Raw genomic sequence first — 23,078 nt, 5'->3', positions numbered from 1 at the left:
TATCTTCTGAGGCTGGCTTCACCTCATAAAGGCTCTATTTGCAGGAAAGCTAGCTTTCGCGAACGCCGAGACCTACGCATCGGGTACAGGTGGCGTTGGCATGGTACGTTCGCGTGAACAGATTGTAAAGCATGACGGAGGAACCTCACACGACCAACGTATATATTTTAATAAAGCTTTCTTCCCGTAAAAAAAAACTAGTCGACTTAAAAACCACACTTTTTTAGGCCGTCAAAATTTTAAACTGCTGAAAGTTGAAAATGCATTCAATTTCCAGCTCCAGAACTCGGGAATAGGAAGTAATATCGAAATTCTATAAGCTGTACTTAACAGGAACTATAAGGCACACAAAATAAATGTACTTGTCTCTTTTGTGTAAGTGTACTGCTAACTTATGAACAAAAATGCTCGCGAAACTATAGTGAGCCTTGTTCTGTTCACTATAGTGTTACAAAACAACTAAACTATAGTACAAAATTAGTCTATTCTCGGTACTCTGCCAGGTTAATTTACAAAAAATCACCAGTACCAGCCTATGACGCAGAGTTACACCCCCGCCAACGCTCAATAATCCTTTTGGGGCTGTCTCACTACACCACCTGACGTATACTCAAACAAGTCTTACAGATAATATTAATTAACGTCGATTATTGCAGTTTTAGTGCAATTACCCCGATATTATTACGAGCCGTAGTGGAGGACTCCGAATTAACATCCACCACCAGAGGTCCTATGACGTACACCTCATTCTAAAGGGTGTCCTTCGCATTTCGCCCGCTTCGTAATGTGGCCGCCTTGGCTGGAAATCGAACCCGCGCCCTCCAACTTCGCTGAGCAACACCTTACGTACTAAGCTACCACGGCTAGTAACAGAAAACAAGCACGGTTAGTAACATTTTACGGGTTGTCTTAGAACAACACACGGCTTTCACAGAGCTATCGACTATCCGTCGAGGTCAACCTTCCATGGCGCACAATATTCAGGAAGCTAGGTGGGTAATCATATTCATTGATTTCACGAAGAATCATGTGAAAAAGGGAATTTCACTGGAACACAAAAGCAACTTTCGTTCTTTAGCACAAAAGCTGTATTGTCCTTTTGTTTTCTTTGTATAGTGTCTATTTTCTATTCTTTTTCACTCTTCTTTGCCCAGTGCCGGGTAGCCAGCTGGTATAAGAACCAGCTGACCTCCCTATCTTCCCGCCTGTTCCTTCCTTCCTTCCTTCCTTCCTTCCTTCCTTCCATCCTTCCTTTCATGCCTACCTGCCTTCCTCTTTCCTTCGTTTTTTTGCTTTGTGCTTCAGCGACCCCTCTTGCCCAGCGCACTTTCCGAAGCTGCAGCTCCGGTTGCGAGCTACGCAGAGCATCCTCTCATCGCTCCTGGTGTTATGACCCTTTACACGTGAACTTGGGTTAGTTCGGACAACTTTTAAAGCTGTCATTAATCGGCTCGGTTGCCCAATTTGCAGTGAGGCGAGGTTTATTTGTGCTTTATAAGGGATAGAGCGAAGGCGTCTCGACTGGGTCATTTAAAGTGTGCGCCACAAGACCTGATCTCGGATGGGCAAAAAAAAAAAGAGAGACAGAGCGGAGTACAACAACCTGTTCGAAACGGTGCAGGTGCGCTTTCGCAGCGATATACCTCGCGGTCTGAACCGCGAGTGCGTCGCCGCCACCGTCACCCCAAGTGTAGGGAGGCTCGAGGCGCGACACGTAAAAATAGGGCGGCCGCCTCGCACCGCGACTTTGGCCGTGGCTCACCCGCATTTAGGAGCCTAGTGGGCTAAAAACAAACACCTTCGCTCAACGGGAAGTGGGCTCACGTGTACGCACTGAGTGGCGAGCACGCGGCTGCAGAACAGCGCGCTTGTTTGTGTAGATCCGGCGGCAAGAAACTGGTGCTCGCTGCCACTGATGAGCCTCGTTCTTGCGCATAAGTTCTTTAGGTACCTTCAGACATGAGTGGCAGACTGGCACCGTGTGTTCCACGTAGAGGTGACAGAAAGAAGATGGTTCGTGGAGGCTAACTCCGGTGAAAGATTTCATTTGCTGTCACTTAAGGGGCCGAGACTCGGAGAGAGATAGAGATCAACGAATGAATAGCAGGAAGGTTAACTATAGAGTTAGTCTAGTGTATTACCCTAAACATAAAGAAAGAGGACGGGTGTCAAAGAGATTATAAAGAGCGAGATTGAGTTTTAATGAGTCACGTGCGCCTCACATCGTAGCTACGGACAAACACTTAAATCAGTCGCCCTTAAGTATTGCACATGGGCTCCAGCAACTCTCTGGCCTGACAAGCTGTGTGTATGGGATTCCAAGATGCTTTCCTCGGGAAACGGTCGATCGTCGAGGCACACCGGAAAGTACGGCGTCGCTTGTCAAACTCGGAATGCTGGCACAGTATAAGTGATCGATTGTCTCTTAACAGTCGCAGTTATCGCGCACGGGTGAATCAACCGTTCCAGTGCGATAGGAGTTCGAATAGGTGGTTATAAATGACGGGGCGTTAAAGCACGGGCACACACACACACACAAAAAAAGCAGTCAGGACATTACGCGTTGTTTGTGGTGTCTTGACTCTTTTCTTGTGTTCGTGTTTGCACATTATCTCTTCTAGGATAAATAACTACCATCTAGCTAATCTCTGTTATTTTGAGTTGGGGATAGAAACGCCAACCTATGACAGCTTAACGACACTTGGAGTGCAGCGGAGTTTTGCTTAAGATGCTGGGGGAGAGATGAGTGCCATGATTTCGAAGTCGCGAAGTCGCTCGCTCTATATCGTCCACGTTTGACCATCATCGCCATGCTCATTCCGTTATCACGCCTCGCACTAATGTAGCTACTGCTTTAACAACGCATTGCGCTGACGTAACGGAGACTACTCAAAACTACGTGACTTCGTTGCGCTCGAAGTCGTGGGCGCGAGTCTCGAAATGTCTACCAGTGATCTCGTGGTTATGTATGCACACCCGAAACCACACGCTGTGCGTCGCATGTTCCTAAGCGAGCCACACCATGTTGTATAAACCTCTTCCTCAAAGAGGCAGCGTGTTCTTATTTTAGTACTTCAGTTTGTGTATCACGGCAAGGGACAAAAACGTTTCTTTCAACTGCGCCACTCTGTTAAACTCGGCTTGCCGAGAACCCAGAATAAAGTTGACGTCACGAAGGCTTGGCGCTGGAGACGGTGGCACCCCCTCCCTCTCAGCTCTGCAGCACTTAAGAGTGATGTAGATGCGGTCTGTATAGTCGTGGTAAATTCCACGTCTTAATGAGTAGAGAACACGCTCGAGGAGGCTCAAGTGAGCTGCGCACTTGCGGTTGTCTCTTTCGTGAAGCAGAAAGTTGAATCACCCATCTGAACTCGTGCTTTCCGTATTTATTTTTTTTGCACTCTCTTCTGTATTCCTCCTCACGTGTGCAGTAGTAGTCCAGACAAAGTAAAGTCGTACCTTTACAACACAGATTTATTTTAAGGAATACAGGGGTTCTGGCGGATGCCATTGGATGAAAGCTGTTGGAAAACAGCTTGACTAGGCCAGTAGTCTCTTACTAGACAGACGTGGTGGTTCTATGAAAAAAAAAACAAATTACAACATTCTCAGAAGCTCGAAAAATATCAACAGGAATATAAAACAAGATCTAAATATTATAAAGAAACAATGAAAACAAGTTCGATGCACAGGAAGGCATAAATATATGCAAAGGCTACAATAAATCCTTACAATAGGCTCTCAGAATAGAACACTGAAAACGATAATTTCAAAAAATCAGAAATGTGTTCAATCATCACACGTTTGCAGAATGTGCCTTCGCTTATACATTGTATAAATAAATACATTTCAGTTTGTTTTCCATACGATTGTTCTTATCAGAATATGCTCATCATATATACGGAACACATAGGTTTACCACATTGTCAATAGAAACAGTGCTCACAGTTTTTGCAATTAATGTATTTATTTGGTGGCACTTTCTCCTGATTATTGTATTGTATCTCGACTGGCTTGCATTATGTTCAAACATTTTCGTCAATTCAGGCCGTTATGTCCAATGGACCGCGATGTTAGAGTGCCCTAGAATTCTCTGTCACTCTAGCGAAGTTTTGCGAAGTGTTCGTTTGCTTAATCATCGTCTGTCGACTTGACAAAGAAACGATAGGAATCGTTTGGTATATAGAGAGTATAGTCTGCGTTGTAATTAGTGGTTTTCTGCTTTCAGCTGAGCGCAACCTTTCATACACACGAAGATTCTTTTTTTTTTTCGTCGATTTACAAGTTGTAATGTAGTGCTGATTAGAACGGAGGAAGCAGCCTTGTAAAAGTTCGTTATCTCGCCCGTTATCTCGCCCGCAGACGACCAGGAGGTGCGACGCACGTGCACCGAGCGGCTGCAGATCAACATGTTTCTAGTGGACCACGTGTGCATGTACGAATCTGGCGGTGGCGGCCACATGTGTTTCTGTGAGAGTGACGCCTGCAACTCGGCTCCGACGGCCGCCAACAGCACGGCCTCTTCACTCATGGTCGTCCTGCTGCTGCTGCTGCTAGCCACCGTGCAGCGGTTCGTGACCTCACTCTCCACGTCGGCGACGACCGAGGCCCGTGCGAGGCTGAGAACTTCCTAGACCTCGCCGTGTCCACTGGTCCCTGTGGACCTCATGGTGTACAACTGGCCACCACCGTCGCGGCGTCGAGGGAGAGATAGAGGAATGACTTTCACCGTCCACTATGTCGTATAGACGCCCGGGACATCATCCTCTTGCCCCTGCGTGAGCGCGGCTCTAAGCGCTCCCAGACTCGAGGCCATGTGAAACGTCGAGCCCCGGTTCTGGCGTTTCAGTGGTGGCGGCGGCCTCGGGATGTGCGCCCGAAAGGCAGCCCGACCCGTGTCACCGGGGCTGCTCAACGCAGCCATAACAGCGGCTGTGACTTAGGGCCGACTACGTCCACATCACCAGACAGAGTTCTGACAACAAGTATATGTGTCGTTCTAACTTGTCCAACGTGATGCTGTTTTCGTCAAGAGTCTTGACGCGGCCGTAGGTTAGCTGACCGATCTCAGAGCCGTGTTGATCCGTCTTCTGTTGCTAGTTCTGGCTCTGATTGGTCTCTTTCCGTATCGGAATCAAACTTTTCTGGCTCGAAGAAGCGTAAGGGTGTTTCCCACGTTGTGCGTTCTAAGGGTGGGGTTTGTGACATTGTCAAACAAGGGTTTCACGTTGTTCGTGGCCGAAACCTATATTTGGATACGATTGGAAATTATTGATACTTATAACGAAAAACAAATCTCCGTGGCTTGTGCACGTCGCTGTGTGAGGGGAACGTGGGGAGCATTGAGCCGCGTATTCACTAGCATCCCCACTTCATAAGCTCAAAGAAAATGAAGCCATGTTTATCGAATAGTGGTATATCCGACACTGCTCACCCACGGATGTGATGTGATAAACTTTAAATGGTACACACCGTTACGCAGCTTCACATTTCGAGTGTTTTGTTGTTGTTTCACGTTTTGAACAGACGTGACTGTTCTCGCAGATAATTTTCGGGTTGATCGGCTATGATCAGCGGAGAACGATTTTAGGCCTGTTGCTGAACTTGTGTGTTCACTAAGTGCATCGCTCCGTCTAGTAATGTAATGTTTTCAACGTTTCATCGCCATTGTTTACATCATGTGTTATGAGAGTGGTTATGCGAGTTGTCTTGACAAATATAGTTAGTGCATTTTTTTTACTGTCACATGATTGATGGAAGCATTGCCGACGTAGCACGGCGATAATATTTGAATGATGTAGTTGTTGCTATGTTGGAAACTTCGCCAATGATTGGGATAGCATTCAGGAAGAACATTTCTTTGAAGTAGCTTGCTATATTGAAAAGGACTATAGGTATGCTAACTCCGTACGATCGCTCCGGCCGACTTTACTACTACTACTACTGCTACTATTATAGATAATAGAAAAGTTCATAGAGGCAAAGCGTAAGTCAAGCTTTGATATCCACGCAAACTAGTTAACGGAAATCTTGATTCCGTGCAGTTATCCTAGACTTCATTTCGTTGTTTGCATTTATAAACCTCTGGAATAGATGTTGAAAAGACATATTCTTAGACTAACAACTAGTAAAAAAGAAAATAAGCAGTCATACTACATAAGCCAGAGGGTTGCAATAACCGGAGCGGACACCGATGGCTTTTCGTTTTTTCGAACGGATACGATTACGTATTTACGGCTGAAACGAGATGTGCGACAAACCGTGAAGCGGTAACGCACGCCCTTTACTTCCCGGGCATGCTTTTTGCTCTAAAAGACTCTTCGCTCAGCGATTGTTAGACCTTTTCAAACGTCATACCGTATACTATATTAGAGTTTGATCTTTCAAATAACTCGGAAATGTATCTTCATAACCACGAAGTTGTGCTTGGTCGTACCCGAAACATTGGGGAGAGGCCACTTTGTACATTTTAGCTCAGACTGCGCGACTTATTCATTCCAAGAAACGCCGTCAGGGTGCGCGCCACTAGAGAAATCTATACTTGCGATATCAGATATTTATAGATGATGCTACGGCTGAAGCTATTTAAACGCATGACGGATGAACTATACTGCTACCTCGGCCCTGATACTCAGTGTGTTGTTCTCGTCTCGCCACCCCACCCATGAAATTGAGCGTATGCGAAATGAGGTTGTTGATTGTGCTGGTGCCTACTGCAACGAATGCCGCTGATGTTTGTCCTCGAAATGGGACGTGTTAATATCCGACCGCGACGCACCTGTTAATCGTACCGGCAGCTTTTCTGGCGAATCGACTTGGTCAGATGTCCTCTTAACTTGGCAGTTATTATGATTCTCTTCGTGTTTCCAGGTACACTTGATCCTACCTGTTGATAACGAAAAGCGCAAGAATCACTCAACGCAGCTCAGCATTTAGTCGTTGGACGGGCCAGCTGTCGGGACAGAATACCTCATCACTACCATCTGCAATTGAAGTCTATTCAAGAAAGTTCCACGCAAGGTTGAATAGAAGTCAAGCGAAAAACGTCAAAAAACTTATTTGTGATAAAATTCTAGCCTAAACGCTGACCTGTTTTGTTAAGACCACCAGTACACCTCTAGCAAAATTGTTAACCAAGATTACTTATACAATATCAGGCAATCAAAAAAGAAAAAAAAAAGAGATTTATGGAAGACTTTGCTGGTACTAAGTTGAACTTTTCTAGCATTCGTTTTGGTTCGCTGATATCATTTCGGGACAGTTTTGTTGTACAGGGAGTATCGGTAAGCATGCAAAGCAAACCGAACTTTAACGTAGCTTCGGAGTGATTCGCTTATAAAGGCTTTATTTGAATGATGTCGCCGTGGAAATGTAGAAATCAATAGGGTGTTCATCTTGAACACACCGAGGTTTGCCGTCAAGGACTCCATCAGCCGGTCTGAAAATTGAACTTCTACGTCTCATGCGGGTGGCGGCGTTTGAAGGTCCAGTCTATAGTTTGTATAGGGAGTGCGTGGAAAGTAGTCAACCGCGGCCTACTAAAAGCGTGTCAGTCGCGCGTAGGTTTGCTTGGTCTATAGAAAAAAGCCCCGTTATTACACGAGAGGGGTCATTCGAGAAAGCCTTGCAATGGCGCGGTCTTCGCGAAACGCAACGCCGCTCGATATCTCGGCTGCTCACTTCATTTCGACTCCTCCACCTTTCGGGCTATGTGTATGTATACATATATAAAAAGCACGGTGTGATGATATGTCGCGATATAGCCGTTGAACGCGCGAATGTTTTTTTTTTCTCGATCGCCTTGTAGCAAAGAGCCGAATTCGGAATGTTTGAAGCGATGCGAAGCGACTCTAGTGTTTTCAATACGTCGCGTATTTGGGGATTCGGAGCGACAGGTAGTGTCTTGTAAGCTGTCAAGTTTTACGCCTTCAGAAAGCGTTATCACCCTACTGTCCGTCATTTATCGCGAAACGGAACGTTTAGACATTGATACCTCCGATACGAACGTGGTTATCAAGGGCACAATGTGTGTCATGTCACAGCTGTGAAACAAAGCGTGGTCATGCCGATACCGACGTACGGCTAGCCTAAAACATACTTTAGAATGATGTAATTTTTGTTTACATGATTCACATAATTGACGCTTTATGGAATTCAGTCTTTTTTTATCATTTCTTACCAGTTTTTAACTGGCGCTTTGGGAACATTGTGTGTCCAAGATATCGTCTACTATTTAAGCTCAATATATTATAATGTTGCGGTCTTCTAGCTGTATAGTGCTCGTATAGTAGTGCGGGTGTTGGATTTTGTGAAGACTTGCTTGGTATGTACGTATGTGCCCGCCTCCGATGAAACTTGTGCTTCTACAGAAGGCGTATAGACGTCGCACGGAAGTTCTAAAACACATAAATAAGCTATATAGATTTAGGAGTCACTGCTCAGGATAGGGAAAAAAAATGCTTGGTGCTCCTTTGAAGTAGGTTTCTGACGCGAGTAGGAAAAATATATATATATTTGTGAAGAGCAAAAAATTTTACCCAGTCACCGGTGAGGGCTGACAGGTTTATCTGCGGTTGTGTACTATACGATAACTCAAAGACGTGTGTTCAAACGCAGCCAATCCAAAGGTGAACTTCGCGACGATTACCCTTCCGAATAAATAAGCGCGTAGCATAGCATGCATTTAATGAGTGCTTGACATTTGTTACGCTAATGAAGCTAATGCTAATGAATTAGTCAATTAGAAATTAGATAGTGAAGTTACGGTCCACTCATGCGATAACACTGTCCCGCTTGAATTCACTTCTGCGGTAAGAATTTTCGTGGAACAACAACAACATCAACAACAACAACAACAACAACAACAACAACAACAACAACAACAACAACAACAACAACAACAACAACAACAACAACAACAACAAACATGCACTTATTTACGTCAACACACGTACTAGTGCGCTAAGAACGAACTGATTCGCCTTTCAGACCAGGAAGCAACTTTTGCAAGCTTCTATGTGTTGATAAAAAAAGAAAGGATAAAAATGAGGACGAAAGCTGCTCTGATGGTCTCTCTTGTGTGTGCAATGACTTGACCGCATGAACACGCCGAACGTGCTGCAAAATTTAACGCATAACGTTGCCAGTTAGACGAACAGTATTTTACCGCACTTCATCATTCATTCCGACTTAATGCTTGCGCTACCACGTGCATTTTTGAGGGCTAGGCTAACCACATTTATCTCGACGCAATTCGATGTTGTTGTAGCCGGGCTTAAGTAGCCAAGATAGGGAAAGCAGTTTCTCATTAAAGAAGAGCAGCGGTACCTTGCGACCAAATACATATCAGATTAAACTCGTTTCGGGATGTACGTATACGGCAACGTACGTTGGTGTGGAGAATCGCGTGCAACACGCCTGAGCACCGCTGGAAACGGTGACGGCCGCTGTTTGCGAGTCTGATTACTTTCGTTCGTGGCGATATGCAAGACATGAAAAAAAAAATATATATACGCCTACTTTCACAGCACCCATACACGTTATAGCCAGCCTCAAACGCTACAGGCATATATTCCTGTGTCGCGCAGTGCTATTTTGTGTCTGGTAAAATAAATAACTGGATGAATGCAAGCTGCGGAACGCTAGTAGATTCCGGTGTCTTATGCAAACATCAATACCGAAGGTGTGCTGCTTAGCAGCCGAAACAATTTTTGCCCGTTAGGGTAATTTTCCAGTAAAAGATAACGTGGTTGAATCGCACTATTGGAAAGGTAGCTGGCAGCTTGAACTGTAGCTGACAAATACTCATGAAAAGAAAAACAACTAAAAATTGAGTGTTATGACGAAACTGGTAGCAAGTATTGCAAAAAAAAAGTGCATGTTGCGTCACCAATTATGTTCAAAGCCTTCCACTTAAAATAAACAGGCACTGGACTCCCATTTACTTGAACAGCGTTTTTACTGGAAGGCACCAAGTTGCAATATTAGCAAATCACGTCAAGATTACTGCTATCAACGCTCTTGCAATCTAAAATAACTATAGCAATGAAGTCCTAACGCTTGCGCGACACGAAGTGGCGAGGACTCTAGCCTTCGAAGCAATAAATAAAGCGAGAAATTGAGTGCAAGACGAGAGACTGTTGTCAGTGTATACGTCTAGAATATCTGTGCGGTTGCGTTCGCGTTTCACTCTACGGCTGAGGAATATAACGGGAAGCTTCGAAACATACAGGGAGCGCAGATAGGCTGAACTCATCTTTTCTGCTAGAAAAATCACATAGGCAAAAAATTCCCACAGTTCGTTACCTAATCGACTACGAGGGTCCGCGTCCCACGATGAAGTCTACTCGCAAAGAAAACCACGGGCTGAACTCGTACGCTAAGGTAAGCATCGTCCAATCCGCCATCTTGTCGGTTCTGACTGGTCCGCAGTACATCTGGGGCCTCTCTGATTGGCTTGAAATGCTGCCATTGCAGCGCTTGACAGTAACGGTGGAATTCTGCCGCAAGATATGCATCTTTGTTAGTCAAACTGGTTCTAAGTACCAGTCGACACACTAGATACAAAAGCCGTATCAGTTTCAGAACATGCAAGGCGAGTCAAGTCAGTTGTTGTTGTGCAGTTCTCTGTCCATGTATACGCAAGACGAGGTGACCCATTCTATTTTTTTTCTTCGTTTTCATTCTTCGCCGGATGTGTACATACAGTAGGGTGCTATGGCCATGCCTTATAGTCAATCAAATAGCGTACTCGTAGGGCGTTTTCATTCTCCTCTAAACGAAAAAAAAAGAGAAATAGAAGTTGACGACACACACATACTCACTTGTACATACGTTTATGTTATTCATTTCTTTTCCTCGATCGAAACTACATATATATATCAACCATAGTCACCACTTCATTCGTTTCCTCCATTGCTAGTGCGGACGTTGCGGTCATTCGCGATTTCGCCACTTCGTCTCCGCCATGATATATACGTCTATGGCGACACATTTAGGGAGGTGACTTCCTGTCGCCCATCACTCTATACCTTAACCTTCCTACCGTTAGATCGCTACTACTGCCCCGTGTGCGTATTTGCTTTATTTTCGTATTTTCCTTTCACGTTTCCTGGTGACACGAGCTCTACCCTTTTGTGCTAAAGGGGTCTATAGCACGGTCGCCAGGGAGACACGAGATCTTTCCTCGATGATTCTGTAATGTTCACATAGTACAAACTCTGCTCAAGTGAAAAAAAAGTGCGTTTCGTTGTCGAGGTTCTGTCTGTGCGTCTCGGTGGCAGATGCAAGCCCCGAAATACAGCTCGCTCCAATATAAGAACATGAAAAAGAATGTTTTGCGAACCGTACTGTGTATTGCGTGTACTTATATGCTTTCGATACAAAGTGAAGTGCATTCCTTGGTGTATTCACGTACGCGACGTCTTTTGGGCGCCGTATTACTTGACACAGACGCGCAACTTGCGGCACTAAAGTCTAAGACGGAATAAATCAACGAGTCGGTGTTCCCTTTACGGTGGATGAATGGATGAAAAACTTTTCCGGGGTATCGAAGGATTCCACCTTCGTCTTATAGGGGTAAGATCGCGGGCCGCTTCCATGGCACGTAGGGACGGGGAGGCCTAGGCTCCTCGCCTCATCGTGGGCCTTCTTGACAGCCTTGAGTTGTTGTATATGAGGACCGGGCTGTTGAGCACGAACTGAAGGCATTTTCGGAAAATTATTTATACTTTCCCTGTAAATAGGGGCACCTACAGAGCATGTGGTTAAAATTACTGCGATTGTGGCAGTCCTGACAAAGTTCTGAATCGTAAGAGTAATGGCTGTAGGCTTACAAAAAAAGTAAACGAATTAGGTTTCAAACCTAAATGCAGCGTCTCTATCGCACGTGTACAGATTCCATGCAAGCAATATAACGCGTCGTCTCAGTCTAGAAAACCACCGTACTTCAACCATGCAGGCGAGGTGCTTCGGCAAGACCTATTGTCAGCAGCAGTGTCTTGCGGGCTGGTAAGGCCACCGATTTGAAGATGGTTGCTCTTTGGGCCTTGCAGATCAATCGGCTTGATTGTGTCAACGGGTGCGCGGTTGAAACGTTGTTGGCGTGTGACCACTTAGCTAAATAAAATTTGTTGGAAGGCTGATTGGAGCTGCATTGTTCATAACAATGAGTGCTAGCACATACCGCTGCTACAGAAAAAAAAAGGCAAATATGAGGCAGGACAGAGTGGACGGATATGAGAAGGCACGCTGTCCTATTTCATCACTGTTTTATCAGGTACTTGGGCTGATTATTGTGAAGAGGTCAGAAAATTGGCGAAGTGTATACTTTTAATGGTGTCAGTCAACCGTCAATAGGCTCAGGGATCTTCACGGCAACATAATTAAGTATTCATCGACTTCACCATATGTGTCGCCAGCCCTTGTTGTAGTAGTAATGCACTACTTATAACAGGTGCATTTATGGTTCGGAGTCGGTAATATCTACGGTTTGCTAGAAGGGTGCTGAGGGCTATATATATATGCAACCAATAATGCGACCGTGCTGAGCGCCTAAATTTGTCCGTGATTTTCGTGATTTCCAGATTCGTCCACTCTCGCTCCATCGTAAACGGAACATCAAGGCTTGATCGTTTATCTTTCTTTTAGGTTACAAAGCACATTTTATTGGGTTAGCGACCGGCTACTGCGGATATTGACGGTGTATAGGCTTGGAATAGTCCATCATATTTGGCCCGTCGTCTACACTTACCGATACCACGATCTTGTACGCAGTTGAAAGAAATTTGTGGGCGAAATTGTTTGTCTGCGTTAACTGCGTCGCCAACTAGAAGGGTAAACTAACGATTACCAGTCTACTATGAAAGGCGACAGTGGCGACCCACAACGGTAGCGCATAACATGTCAACTAATTCGGTAGCGAGCTGTATTTACTCTAGGTTCTCATCACCATACATTGCAGGTCGTGATGCCTATAGCGGATCCAGTTCTTGTGCTGCGTTTCATTTTATTGTTCCCTCCCAGTTATCTCCACGGCTATTTCACGTATAAAGCGTGCTCTCCCAAGCACACGTCAGGAGTCGAAGCCAGTCCTTCCATGTAAACAATGGCTCTAGCTATTTCATCGCCGCGGCCACTTCACTAAAGTGGTTCAAACAAGCTGTAGTAGATGCCGTGCGCAGTTAGTTAAACTCAATGGCAAAGGTGAAAGAAACGAGAAGCAGGAAAACTATAACGTCCCGAACCAACGTGAAGCTGGCGAAAAGGGCATTTCGATACTGAAAGCCTCCAACTTTCGTCCAAATGAATTTACCTTTCTATTGTTCTCTGGCAGAAAAAAAAAGTATACCGCACTGACTCTTTTTACATGATATTACATGATATAGTGCAGAGGCCGCGTAGGCCACTTCGTGTAGTCTTTAGAGTCGCTGGATATCTGCATATATACTGCGACGGCAGTATATACAAACGTCAAGGTTCGTGGTTCGTGATTTCGGCGCTATATTTGATACCTTTTGGCTCACGACGATTCCTCGTGGTAGCTTCGACTAAATTAGGCGTAGGATGGTGGGAGAAGGGAGTAAATGCAAACTCGGCTGCATATTTATGTGTGCAATACCGAAAAAAAAAACGGCTATAACCTATCTTTCCTCTTTCGATCCTCCTCTTCCTCCCTGAAAAAAAAGTTATTAGGCGCTCAACGAAGTTATTCTTGTAGTTTCTAGACCTCAACGCATCTTTTGATATAGCGTATGTTTGAAATAAATCAAATTAGGAGAGCTAAGCTTATTCAATTACACAACATAAGTCATTTACGGGACTTATAACAAGTGCTCCGAAAAGAGAAGAGTGGGAGGAACACTCTTCAACGCGAGAAGTTACTATATACATCGTAATGACGTCATTACATATACGAGTGATTCTTATATGCCCTGTGCTTATTGTTAGAAACCCGTGAGGAAGCAGATACGCGGTAGCGATTGCGCTTGGCGACCACCTCTGTCGACAGCGCCTGTTGTCATAGCAACGGTCTGAGACAACGCCGACGTGTCGTTTATCTTGACACAATTAAGGACGCAATATGGCTTCTTGACGACTATGCCAATAAGTCTGCGACCGCAGATTAGCTGGATACTGTCAGTCAACGCAATAAATAAAATATATGCACGTTTTGGTTGAAAGGGACGGCATTATAGGGGTCCCTACGAGCGCTGATACAGAGAAGTCCCCACAGTGAAGTCTCTAGGGAGTTTATGCTACAGGCGTCTGCGTCACGCTACGTCACATGGGCACATCTGGGCCAGGGGTCTAAATATATAATTCGTTATGGTTCAACCAAGTGTTCTATTAGAGCTGTGCTTGGGCGCAGCTTTAATCTCACGATCGTATCTCTATAACATAGTTGCCAGCAGTGCTGTTTAAGAAACGGAACAAGCACAGCGGCTGCTTCGAACTCTATAATAGGCTTATAAATCTATGCTAAGTACATTCTAGAATGATGTAGAATCCAATAGGGACGAAGTGTTGAAACACTATTGTAGGAATTAGTACATCGACGATTGCAAACTCAACGCGAATGCTTGACCGCCCTTCAAACTTGGTTGTGTTTTTTCAATGCGCCATACCATTTCTCGGCATACTGCTGTCCACCAGAGCTTTAATAATCGTGAGATAATTAGTACGTAGGAAGGCAGGAGCGCGCGTGTGTGAATGCGTGCGAGTGCGCTTGAGACAGGGCGTGTGAGGTTGTAACAATTACACGTTGTCCTATAATAGTCTTTCAAGTGACGTATTCCGCCTCTTCAATAAGTGACGCAACGGCTCTTTGTTCTTTTTTTAAATTTCATTCACGATGCATCTACACGCACCCGACGAGGTTTGTGCGTCGTATTGGCACAACAACTTACAATGGGACGCCTCCGCCGGAGTCGTCGAGGTCTTTAAGACGTGCGCGTATCTCGCGTGTAAAGGTTAGTGGAACTCAGGGCGAGGGGGTGGGGGGGGGGTGGTTGCTATTTCGACAGGATTGTCTTGTTTGTTTCCATTGCCAAGTTCTCACGAGATCTCAAAAAAAAAAGAAGAGCAATAATCGCAACCACACGGGGTGAATTTTTTTTTTACATCCACTTTCTGTCTATCTGCGTCGTGAAAGTTTATGAGCGTCGAACACAACCAAATGCTGCACCGAGTAATGCATCAGGGGTTCTATGTTGAGATGTAGCCATATGGCATGAGTCATTCGTCTGCATTGGCTGAGGACGCATTTCCTCGTTGCATATGCGTATGTGTGCTTCTCGGAATCATGTGATACGTTCGGATGACAGAACTCTATTGAGTTGCATGCACACGCCGCTGTGGCTTCCCATGTGTGGGCGCATGCGAAAACCACGTGTAAGCGCACGCGTTTGAGGGATGTTCATTCGAGGAGAGAGGAAGGGGGGCATACGAAAAAGTGGTTCCCCCCCTCCCTCCCTTATTCTCGCCTACACTACCTACACCCCCTTTGCCCCCCTGTCTTCCTTAGAGTAAACACAGTCCAAACACATTGCGTAAGTTAAGCGTCCGTCTCCCGAAGGAAGGAGTGCACTTGTTCTGGCGCCGCCCTTGTTTCAACGCGGTGGGCTTGAAGCCTTATTAAGGTTAGTGTCTGCCGAAGACTATAAGTTCCGTTTAGTGCCAGACGCATGCGCGTGCCTATCCGAAAAAAAAATTCGTTGGCCCACAAAATTTTTCTGTGTGTATATTGAGTGTACACCCAGTGCAGAACATCGTTGGCTTAAACTTAAAAGACGTCGAAGAAGAGACTCGGAAAAGCGCACACTCGCAACTGACTTTTATTGATCCGAAGCTCGTCTTATATAGCCCTCACGCATGCGTACAACCACAAGACCAACCAACCATAATCACAATCTATCAGAGAGAAAAATCAAATTCCTTATCATACAATGACAGAGATGGAACACTGATACATTGTTCGCCAAGTTGTCTAATATACATCGCCTCTGCCAATTCACGTGCCACTTTGTTTTTGCTTCTTAGCAATATTCTCGTACAGTGCAGCAGCGGTTCACAGTCTCTTCTTCGAGTCTCTTCTTTCGACGTCTTTTAAGTTTGCGCCAGCGATGTCCTACACAGTTACACACCAACTAGCCCGACAGCATACGTTACTGTACACCCACTGCCAGAGAGACTTCGTTCTGACGCAGAATGAATATTTTCTCCTGTTTATTTATTCGTTTCTTGGTTTACGCGGATTGCTTAAAGCTTGGTCTGTCTCTTCCAGCTGCATTGAGAAAGTTTTACGGGAACTCGAGCAAGAAACAGCTCGATAAACGAAACGTAGCAGAGAAGGAGTATTATCCCGTTCTAAGGGTCGACATATGGAGGCGCGAAGAGGCAGAAAAAAATATAAAACTGATTTCACGGCAGAAGTGGTGTGTGTTCGCCGTACACAGTGTACTACAAATCGCCGTTTCCGTCAGTTCGTCTGGCAGTGGATTCGAATCTCGTTCAACGCCGCATGCATACGCTTATGCCGATAGGACACGTTCTTGTTTTTTTTTTTTTTTCACCAATAGCGTTAGATGATATGAACGAGCGTTCGCTAAACAATGCACGTGGATCTCGGAAAGAAAGCGACGTGCTGGTGTTTTTCTTATTTCGATTCTTTTTCGTGTGTGTTTTGAAAGAAACACAATATCCTCCAAATGTGCACCTCTAATACATCAATTTCATGAGCTGCTTTTTTTTTCATTTTGACCTTTCTTATTATTCTGGTTCTTTTTCCTGCAAGCGCGCCACGTCTCGAAGTGTGCGGACCGTTATACGATAAGCTTGCCGCAGTTTGGCGCTTACTTTGAAGCGATGCGTTCGTTCCGCACCATTGATTGATTGATATGTGGGGTTTAACGTCCCAAAACCACTATATGATTATGAGAGACGCCGTAGTGGAGGGCTCCGGAAATTTAGACCACCTGGGGTTCTTTAACGTGCACCCAAATCTGAGCACACGGGCGTTCCGCACCATTCACTGTGGCTTGTAGAAAGAAATGTCTTGGAGACGCCCCGAAGCATCGATTGTCTGTTCTACACTTATTAAAACGGACGTTAGCCCTGGCATTTACAAACACGTCGTTCTCACGCATATAAAAACCGAAGTTTATCTTGAACATGCGGACAGGATGGTAAGAATCCTGAGGAATCGGCAAAATTTAGAACGATCGCGAAACAAGCTGATCGTGCGCGCAGTGGAGCTCCCCCCCTCCCCCTATTGCAATCTGACCTTACACTAATCATATGGGACTAAGCGGGAGATTGTCGAAAAGAACTTGGTAAGGGGAAGAGGGGTGGTTGCCGCGGTGGACATTGGTCCCTATAAAGGGGAGTGGTGCACACATTTATAGAACTGACTATATCGGTTAAACAGAGAATAAAGTGAAACATGGGATTTGTTTGCGCTGCTCAACTTACACTCTGTAAACTCCTTTGTCGTTAATTTCACCACCATAGTAATATAAGAGAAATCAACGGTCAAGTTTCGTTTTTAAACCGTTCGCGCTTAAATCTCCGCAGCCCCGCCGCGGTGGTCTAGTGGCTAAGGTACTCAGCTGCTGACCCGCAGGTCGCGGTATCGAATCCCGGCTGTGGCGGCTGCATTTCCGAATGGAGGCGGAAATCTTGTAGGCCCGTGTGCTCACATTTGGGTGCACGTTAAAGAACCCCAGGCGGTCGAAGTTTCCGGAGCCCTCCACTACGGCATCTCTCATAATCATATGGTGGTTTTGGGACGTTAAACCCCACAAATATTAATCTTAAATCTCCGCATGTGACGTCACGGTTTTTAAAACGTCTTATTCGTATTTTGGCCTCACTGGCCCAGCGAGTGAACTTGTTTTTGAAACTCGGTATGCCCTCTGACCCCTGAGAGGACAACGTACTTTGTATTTGACAATTCGGAACTATACGTATGGCCTAGTAGACGCCGACAGAATCTATAGTGTCACGGTGATTGGTGCGGGAACTTCAAGATGGCGTCGCCATCCGCATTTCCTTTTCGTGCGTTTTGTTGCTTACCAAACGTCCTCACGCAGTAAGCGTGGTGATTTAGGTATTGTGAAGGAGCGTAACTTACTAATACTGTAAAAATGGTTTTTCGCTTCGGCGTCCCTTTAAAACAATCTAACCCCTAGTCACTCTAGGCAAGGTAAAAATACAAAGGCAGATGCTTCTCGCCATCCCTTATTTCAGTATCTATTTATAGCTTACCAAGCAGCACAAAGGTATGAATTATGCGTGCTACAAGTACGCGCGAAAACTGTTGCGCTCAGTGACGTCCATCAGTTCAGAGACTCAGTTTTTTTTTTTTTTTTTCGCTGCGTACATTCTGAATTCCTGATGGGTTCATAAACCGTAATTGTGGCGTCCCATGTACCACACACTTGCTTTTACAGCGTTAAATGAGAAGGACGCTTGGATGTGTATGCATAAGCGTGAAATGTTGCTTACCTACCTGTCAGCGCGTGTGATTGAGCGAAAGTTAACCTAAAGTTTCGCAATGCGCCTCTACAGCTTGGATCACCAAGCGCTTCTCTTGCCCGCTCCTACTTCTTACTTGTATGTGCAGCAGCTCTCGATAAGTTGTTCGCTTCACCGATGCTGCCAGATGAGCGCGATGGCCGCGGCTTACGTTGTGATGAGTGTGTGCGCAGTGAATGTATTGTTACCTTGGGCATTGCAGCTGAGTTATCGACAAAGATGCAAGTCATTTGAATGAAAGACGATGCCGGTTGTGGGAGGGAAAGAGAGAATGGAAGAACGGACGTCTGTTTGCTTGTTTCTTCACTGTTCGTTTATATATATATATATATATATATATATATATATATATATATATATATATATATATATATATATATATATATATATATATATATATATATATATATTTCAAATTATAGGAGTCTGCAATAGACGAAAGCGCAGAGTAGTTGGAAAAGAGTTTGCAAGTTCTTTCCGTGTGATCGACTCTCACCCATAATTCAGCGTGTTTTCATACATTCTCTCGTTCAGCGAGCGGTTGTTACAGCTCTGTATTAAGACTTGTTAAGCCTTTTTCGAAATAAAAAAAGAATAAAACGAAAGAACAGTTTGTTTCGTTTTGTTTACTGTTGTTCTCGCAGTTTCGGTTGATGCGGAGACATCTGGCTTTTTTCAAGGTGAGTTGGAGAGCCTCCGTGATCAATTAAACGTCCCACACAGTACGACGTGGTCTGCCTACTCTTCGGCAGGGTATGCATAAGCCCATATGGCTACAAATGTGGCGCCCCGCCGCGGTGGTTTAGTGGCTAAGGTAGTCGTCTGCTGACCCGCAGGTCACGGGATCAAATCCAGGCTGTGGCGGCTGCATTTCTGATGGAAGCGGAAAGGCTGTACGCCCGTGTACCCACATTTGGGTGCACGTTAAAGAACCCTAAGGTGGTCGAAATTTCTGGAGCCCTCCACTACGGCGTCTCTCATAGTCATATGGTGGTTTTGGGACGTTAAACCCCACAAATCAATCAATTTCAATTGTTGCGAAGGCAAGATTAGTGCAACCTTGTATGGTGATGCTTCTTTTAGGTGCGTAAACCGAGGGTGGCACGCCGGGCACGGGACCTCCTCCACAAAATTTGTTTTTGCCATGGCATAGAGAGCGAAAAATTGCCCTTTTAAGGGGGTGCCTGTTCCGAAATCAGGGTGGTGCCCCTACCGCCCCCCCCCCCCCCGAAAACAATGTCTGGCTACGCACTTGTCTTCTTCGCAAGCATCGTCACTCAAAGCGTATGGTGAGAAGATTGACCTCCACCGTTGAAAACACACTATTCGGCTTACCTTCCACGTTTGATTGCAATCAAAAGTAATTATTTAACCGAATGTTCAATTCTAAAGTTCTAACACGCGCGAAGTGTCATAATTGTTAATTAAACCCGCTTCGTTGATTCCATTCAATTCTTTTGAATAATCTGACACTATCGAGGCACGCTAAACTGACCATTAGTTCGAAATATTTGACATCGAGGCATATAGCCAGAACTTACTGTCTTTTGCGGGAAGGGAATAGTAATAATTTCTTGGGTTTAACGCCCCAAAACGACCATATGATCATGAGAGACGTCGTAATGGAGGGCTCCAAAAATTTCGACCACCCGGGGTTCTTTAACGTGCACCTAAAGCTAGACACACGGGCCTCAAGCACGTTTGCCTCCATCAAAAATGCGGACGCCGTGGCCGGGATTCGAACCCGCGACCTGCGGGTTAACAGTCGAGTGTCCAGCCATTATAGACCACCGTCGCGGATCTTGCGGGAAGAGAAGGGTGAGTGTAGAGTAGCCCGATTCTCGGCGGGGGGAGGAGACTGAGCCGCCCTCCTCCCCCCAGAAAACTTTCAACTTTTAACACCCCCCTCCCCCCGAAAAAAAAAGAAGACTGGCTACGCCGCTGGTATGGGTGGATGGAGGAAAAGCTGTATTTCGAGGAAAACGGTGACCGAGCTCATGAAGCGTCCTTTTCAGGTACGCGCCGGCAGCCTGCGCCACTCACTGCTTCGGCTTGAAAAGATTTCCTTAAGTCTATAAACCGATGACAGCTCGAAATGATGAGTAATTATTTTTGACCTCAAGTAAGTTGCCGCATTACTTGCTAAACTGACAGACTTGTCAGCTGTAGTTTTCTATAAGCGTATGCACGTGTTCCCGATAAGTCAAATAAAAATATTGATAGAATGTTTCAGGTGAACCCTAGCTGCTCGCTCACCGCGCGACGAGGTGTTCCGACAGGGGTTCGCAGGCACCGGAGATCCGGGATGAAGTTGTCGAGGCAGGAGGAAGTTGACTTATTAGAGAGGGTTTATTTACATAATGTACATGGTGAGCTCTGGTACATTGCGAGCTCTCAAACGTGGCACTCCTCTACATGGCTCTCTTCTACATGGTTCTCCTTCGAATGAGCCGGGTGGCTCATTATAAAGGGCATGTTCTCTCCAGATCCCTATATCAGGAAACGCGTGCAGATGGCACTGTCCAATCACGGATCACGCATAACCTGCGAGGGCGACGAGCATGCGCGGCCCGGGGTGACATCCAAAATTGAGGCGATGCTACTGCACGGCCATGTGTCACCAACGTGGATCTCCTTCGCCGTGCCTGTGCCGCTGTGCGAGATGTCTCCAGCTGACGGCAGCGTACATCAAAAGGGCCGCCGCAACCAAGCTCAAAAGCGTCCGTTCCACTGCTCGCCCAATTAGCGGGGTGGTGGTGGTAAAAACTTTATTTGGCCAAGGGATTCGGGCACGTATGGCCCAGGGTCCCCGCACGACCCCCACTGCGCTATGCGTTCATGAGTTCATGTAGTTGCATGACGTGGGCGGCCTGGTCAGTGGCGGACTCTTGCTTGGCCGGGTCCGTCGAGCGCAAATGGGTCTTCCATTCCTCCGATGTGGTCAGTGGCCGCGGGCCCCGCGGGGAAGGGTCCACCCGCATTCGAGGAGGATGTGGGTAAGGGAAGCGTGGGGGTGCATTGAGTGCTCCCTGGTAGGTGCGGGAAAGGAAATAGGGGGAGGGAAGTGTGCGGTTTGGTGGAGGGTATAGCTGGCGTTCCGCGCGGCATGTTTCAGTCATCTCGCTGAAGGAATGCATGCGCTCTCTGGAAGAGCCCGACTCGGAGTCCACCGCCGCCCGGTTGGTGAGACCTCGGGCGTGGTCAATGGTGGCTTCGTTGCCAGGATTCCCAGAGTGAGCAGGCACCCAGATCAGCTCCACATGGCGAGCCGGATGTTTGGGGGGGGGGGGGGGGGGCGAGCCGAATGGTATGCCTCGTGGGTGTTTCTAGGGAGTGATGTCGTCGGCATAGAGGGTGTGGTAAAGGTGAGGGATATTGTGAAGAGCACGGGCTAAGCGAATGAGTGTGGCATTGAAGAGAAAAGGGGAAAGGACTGAACCTTGCGGAGTGCCTACTCAACTGAAGGTGTATGAAGAGGACGCATGGGGGCCCTACAAACCTCGGCTGTGCGTCCCGAGAGGAAGGATTGTATGTAGGCGTACATGCAAACGCCCACATTGAGGGGGGAAAAGCCACCATGATCGTTTGGTGTTGTACGCGATCAAAGGCCTTCGTTAAGTCCAGGGCCAAGACGACTTTAGCATGAGCGGGGATTGTAGGATCAATGATGTCGTGCGTCAGTTGAAGCATGGCATCTTCAGCGGAGAGACATGGGGGGAAGCCCACCGTATGTGCGGGTATAGATTGTGGTCGTGCATGTGTTCAGTTAGTCTGTTTAGTGCAACGTGTTAGAGAAGCTTCCCGAGACACGATGTGAGCGAAATAGGCCGAAGGTTTTATATGGTAACTGGTTTGTTAGGGTTAGGGACAAAGATAATCTTGGCATGGCGTCAGGATTGTGGCAGGGTGCCTTCCTTCCAGCATCTATTAAAGTATTTTGTTCTTTGGGCAGTCAATTGATCATCCAGGTTACGGAGCCTAGAGTTATTAATCATGTATTTTCCTGGTGAAGAGTTTGTGCGGATGTTTTGGAGGGCCATACGAACCTCTTGCTCCGAAATTTCCTTGTCCAGAGTTTCATTCGAGCCTCCTGTGTAGGGTGGGAGAGGGAAGGAGGTGCCGGATGCTATGTGTGTTGTGCGGAGATGGTCCAGAAGACTGTCAGGGGAAAGCGTAGAGTTGTGAAGTAGGCGTATAATGTGATGTTGTGACGTTGTGAGTGAATGTGTGGAATTGATAAGGTGCCGTAGGAGGTGCCATGCACGTTTTGTGGAAAGGTTGCCTGCTATGCTGTTGCACAACTGGCTCCAGTTGGAACGGCACAGCTCCTCGGCGTGCGCGGTTGTGTTTGTAGCGTAGCCTGTCGGCGTTTTAGCGTTCTGTTAGGTTTCTGCCGTTTCCATCTCTCCTGAATGCTGTGGTGCGCCTCCCAGAGGTGGGCTAGGCCGTGTGTGTCTAATGGAAGAGTGTTGGGTAGTGTGGTAATGTGTTGTGTGCGTGCGGTAACGTCATTCAGGAGAGGCGTGACCCAATGATCAATGTCT

General features: G+C 46.2%; 1 protein-coding gene across 1 annotated transcript in view; it reads left to right on the top strand.

Annotated features, from left to right (window-relative positions):
• qvr (glycosylphosphatidylinositol-anchored protein quiver) overlaps positions 1–19,147 on the top strand; it is a 45,962-nt gene extending 26,815 nt beyond the window's left edge. Inside the window, exon 4 of the mRNA XM_075892854.1 lies at positions 4,363–19,147. Within this exon, the coding sequence (XP_075748969.1) occupies positions 4,363–4,634 (272 nt within the window). The 3' untranslated portion in view covers positions 4,635–19,147. The remainder of the gene's footprint in view (positions 1–4,362) is intronic.
• Positions 19,148–23,078: the final 3,931 nt, after the last annotated feature.

The sequence above is a fragment of the Rhipicephalus microplus genome, chromosome 4, assembly GCF_043290135.1.
Source record: "Rhipicephalus microplus isolate Deutch F79 chromosome 4, USDA_Rmic, whole genome shotgun sequence".
Lineage (NCBI taxonomy): Eukaryota > Metazoa > Arthropoda > Arachnida > Ixodida > Ixodidae > Rhipicephalus > Rhipicephalus microplus.
The sequence above is the reverse complement of the archived record's forward strand: the minus strand, read 5'-3'. Positions and strand labels throughout refer to the sequence as shown.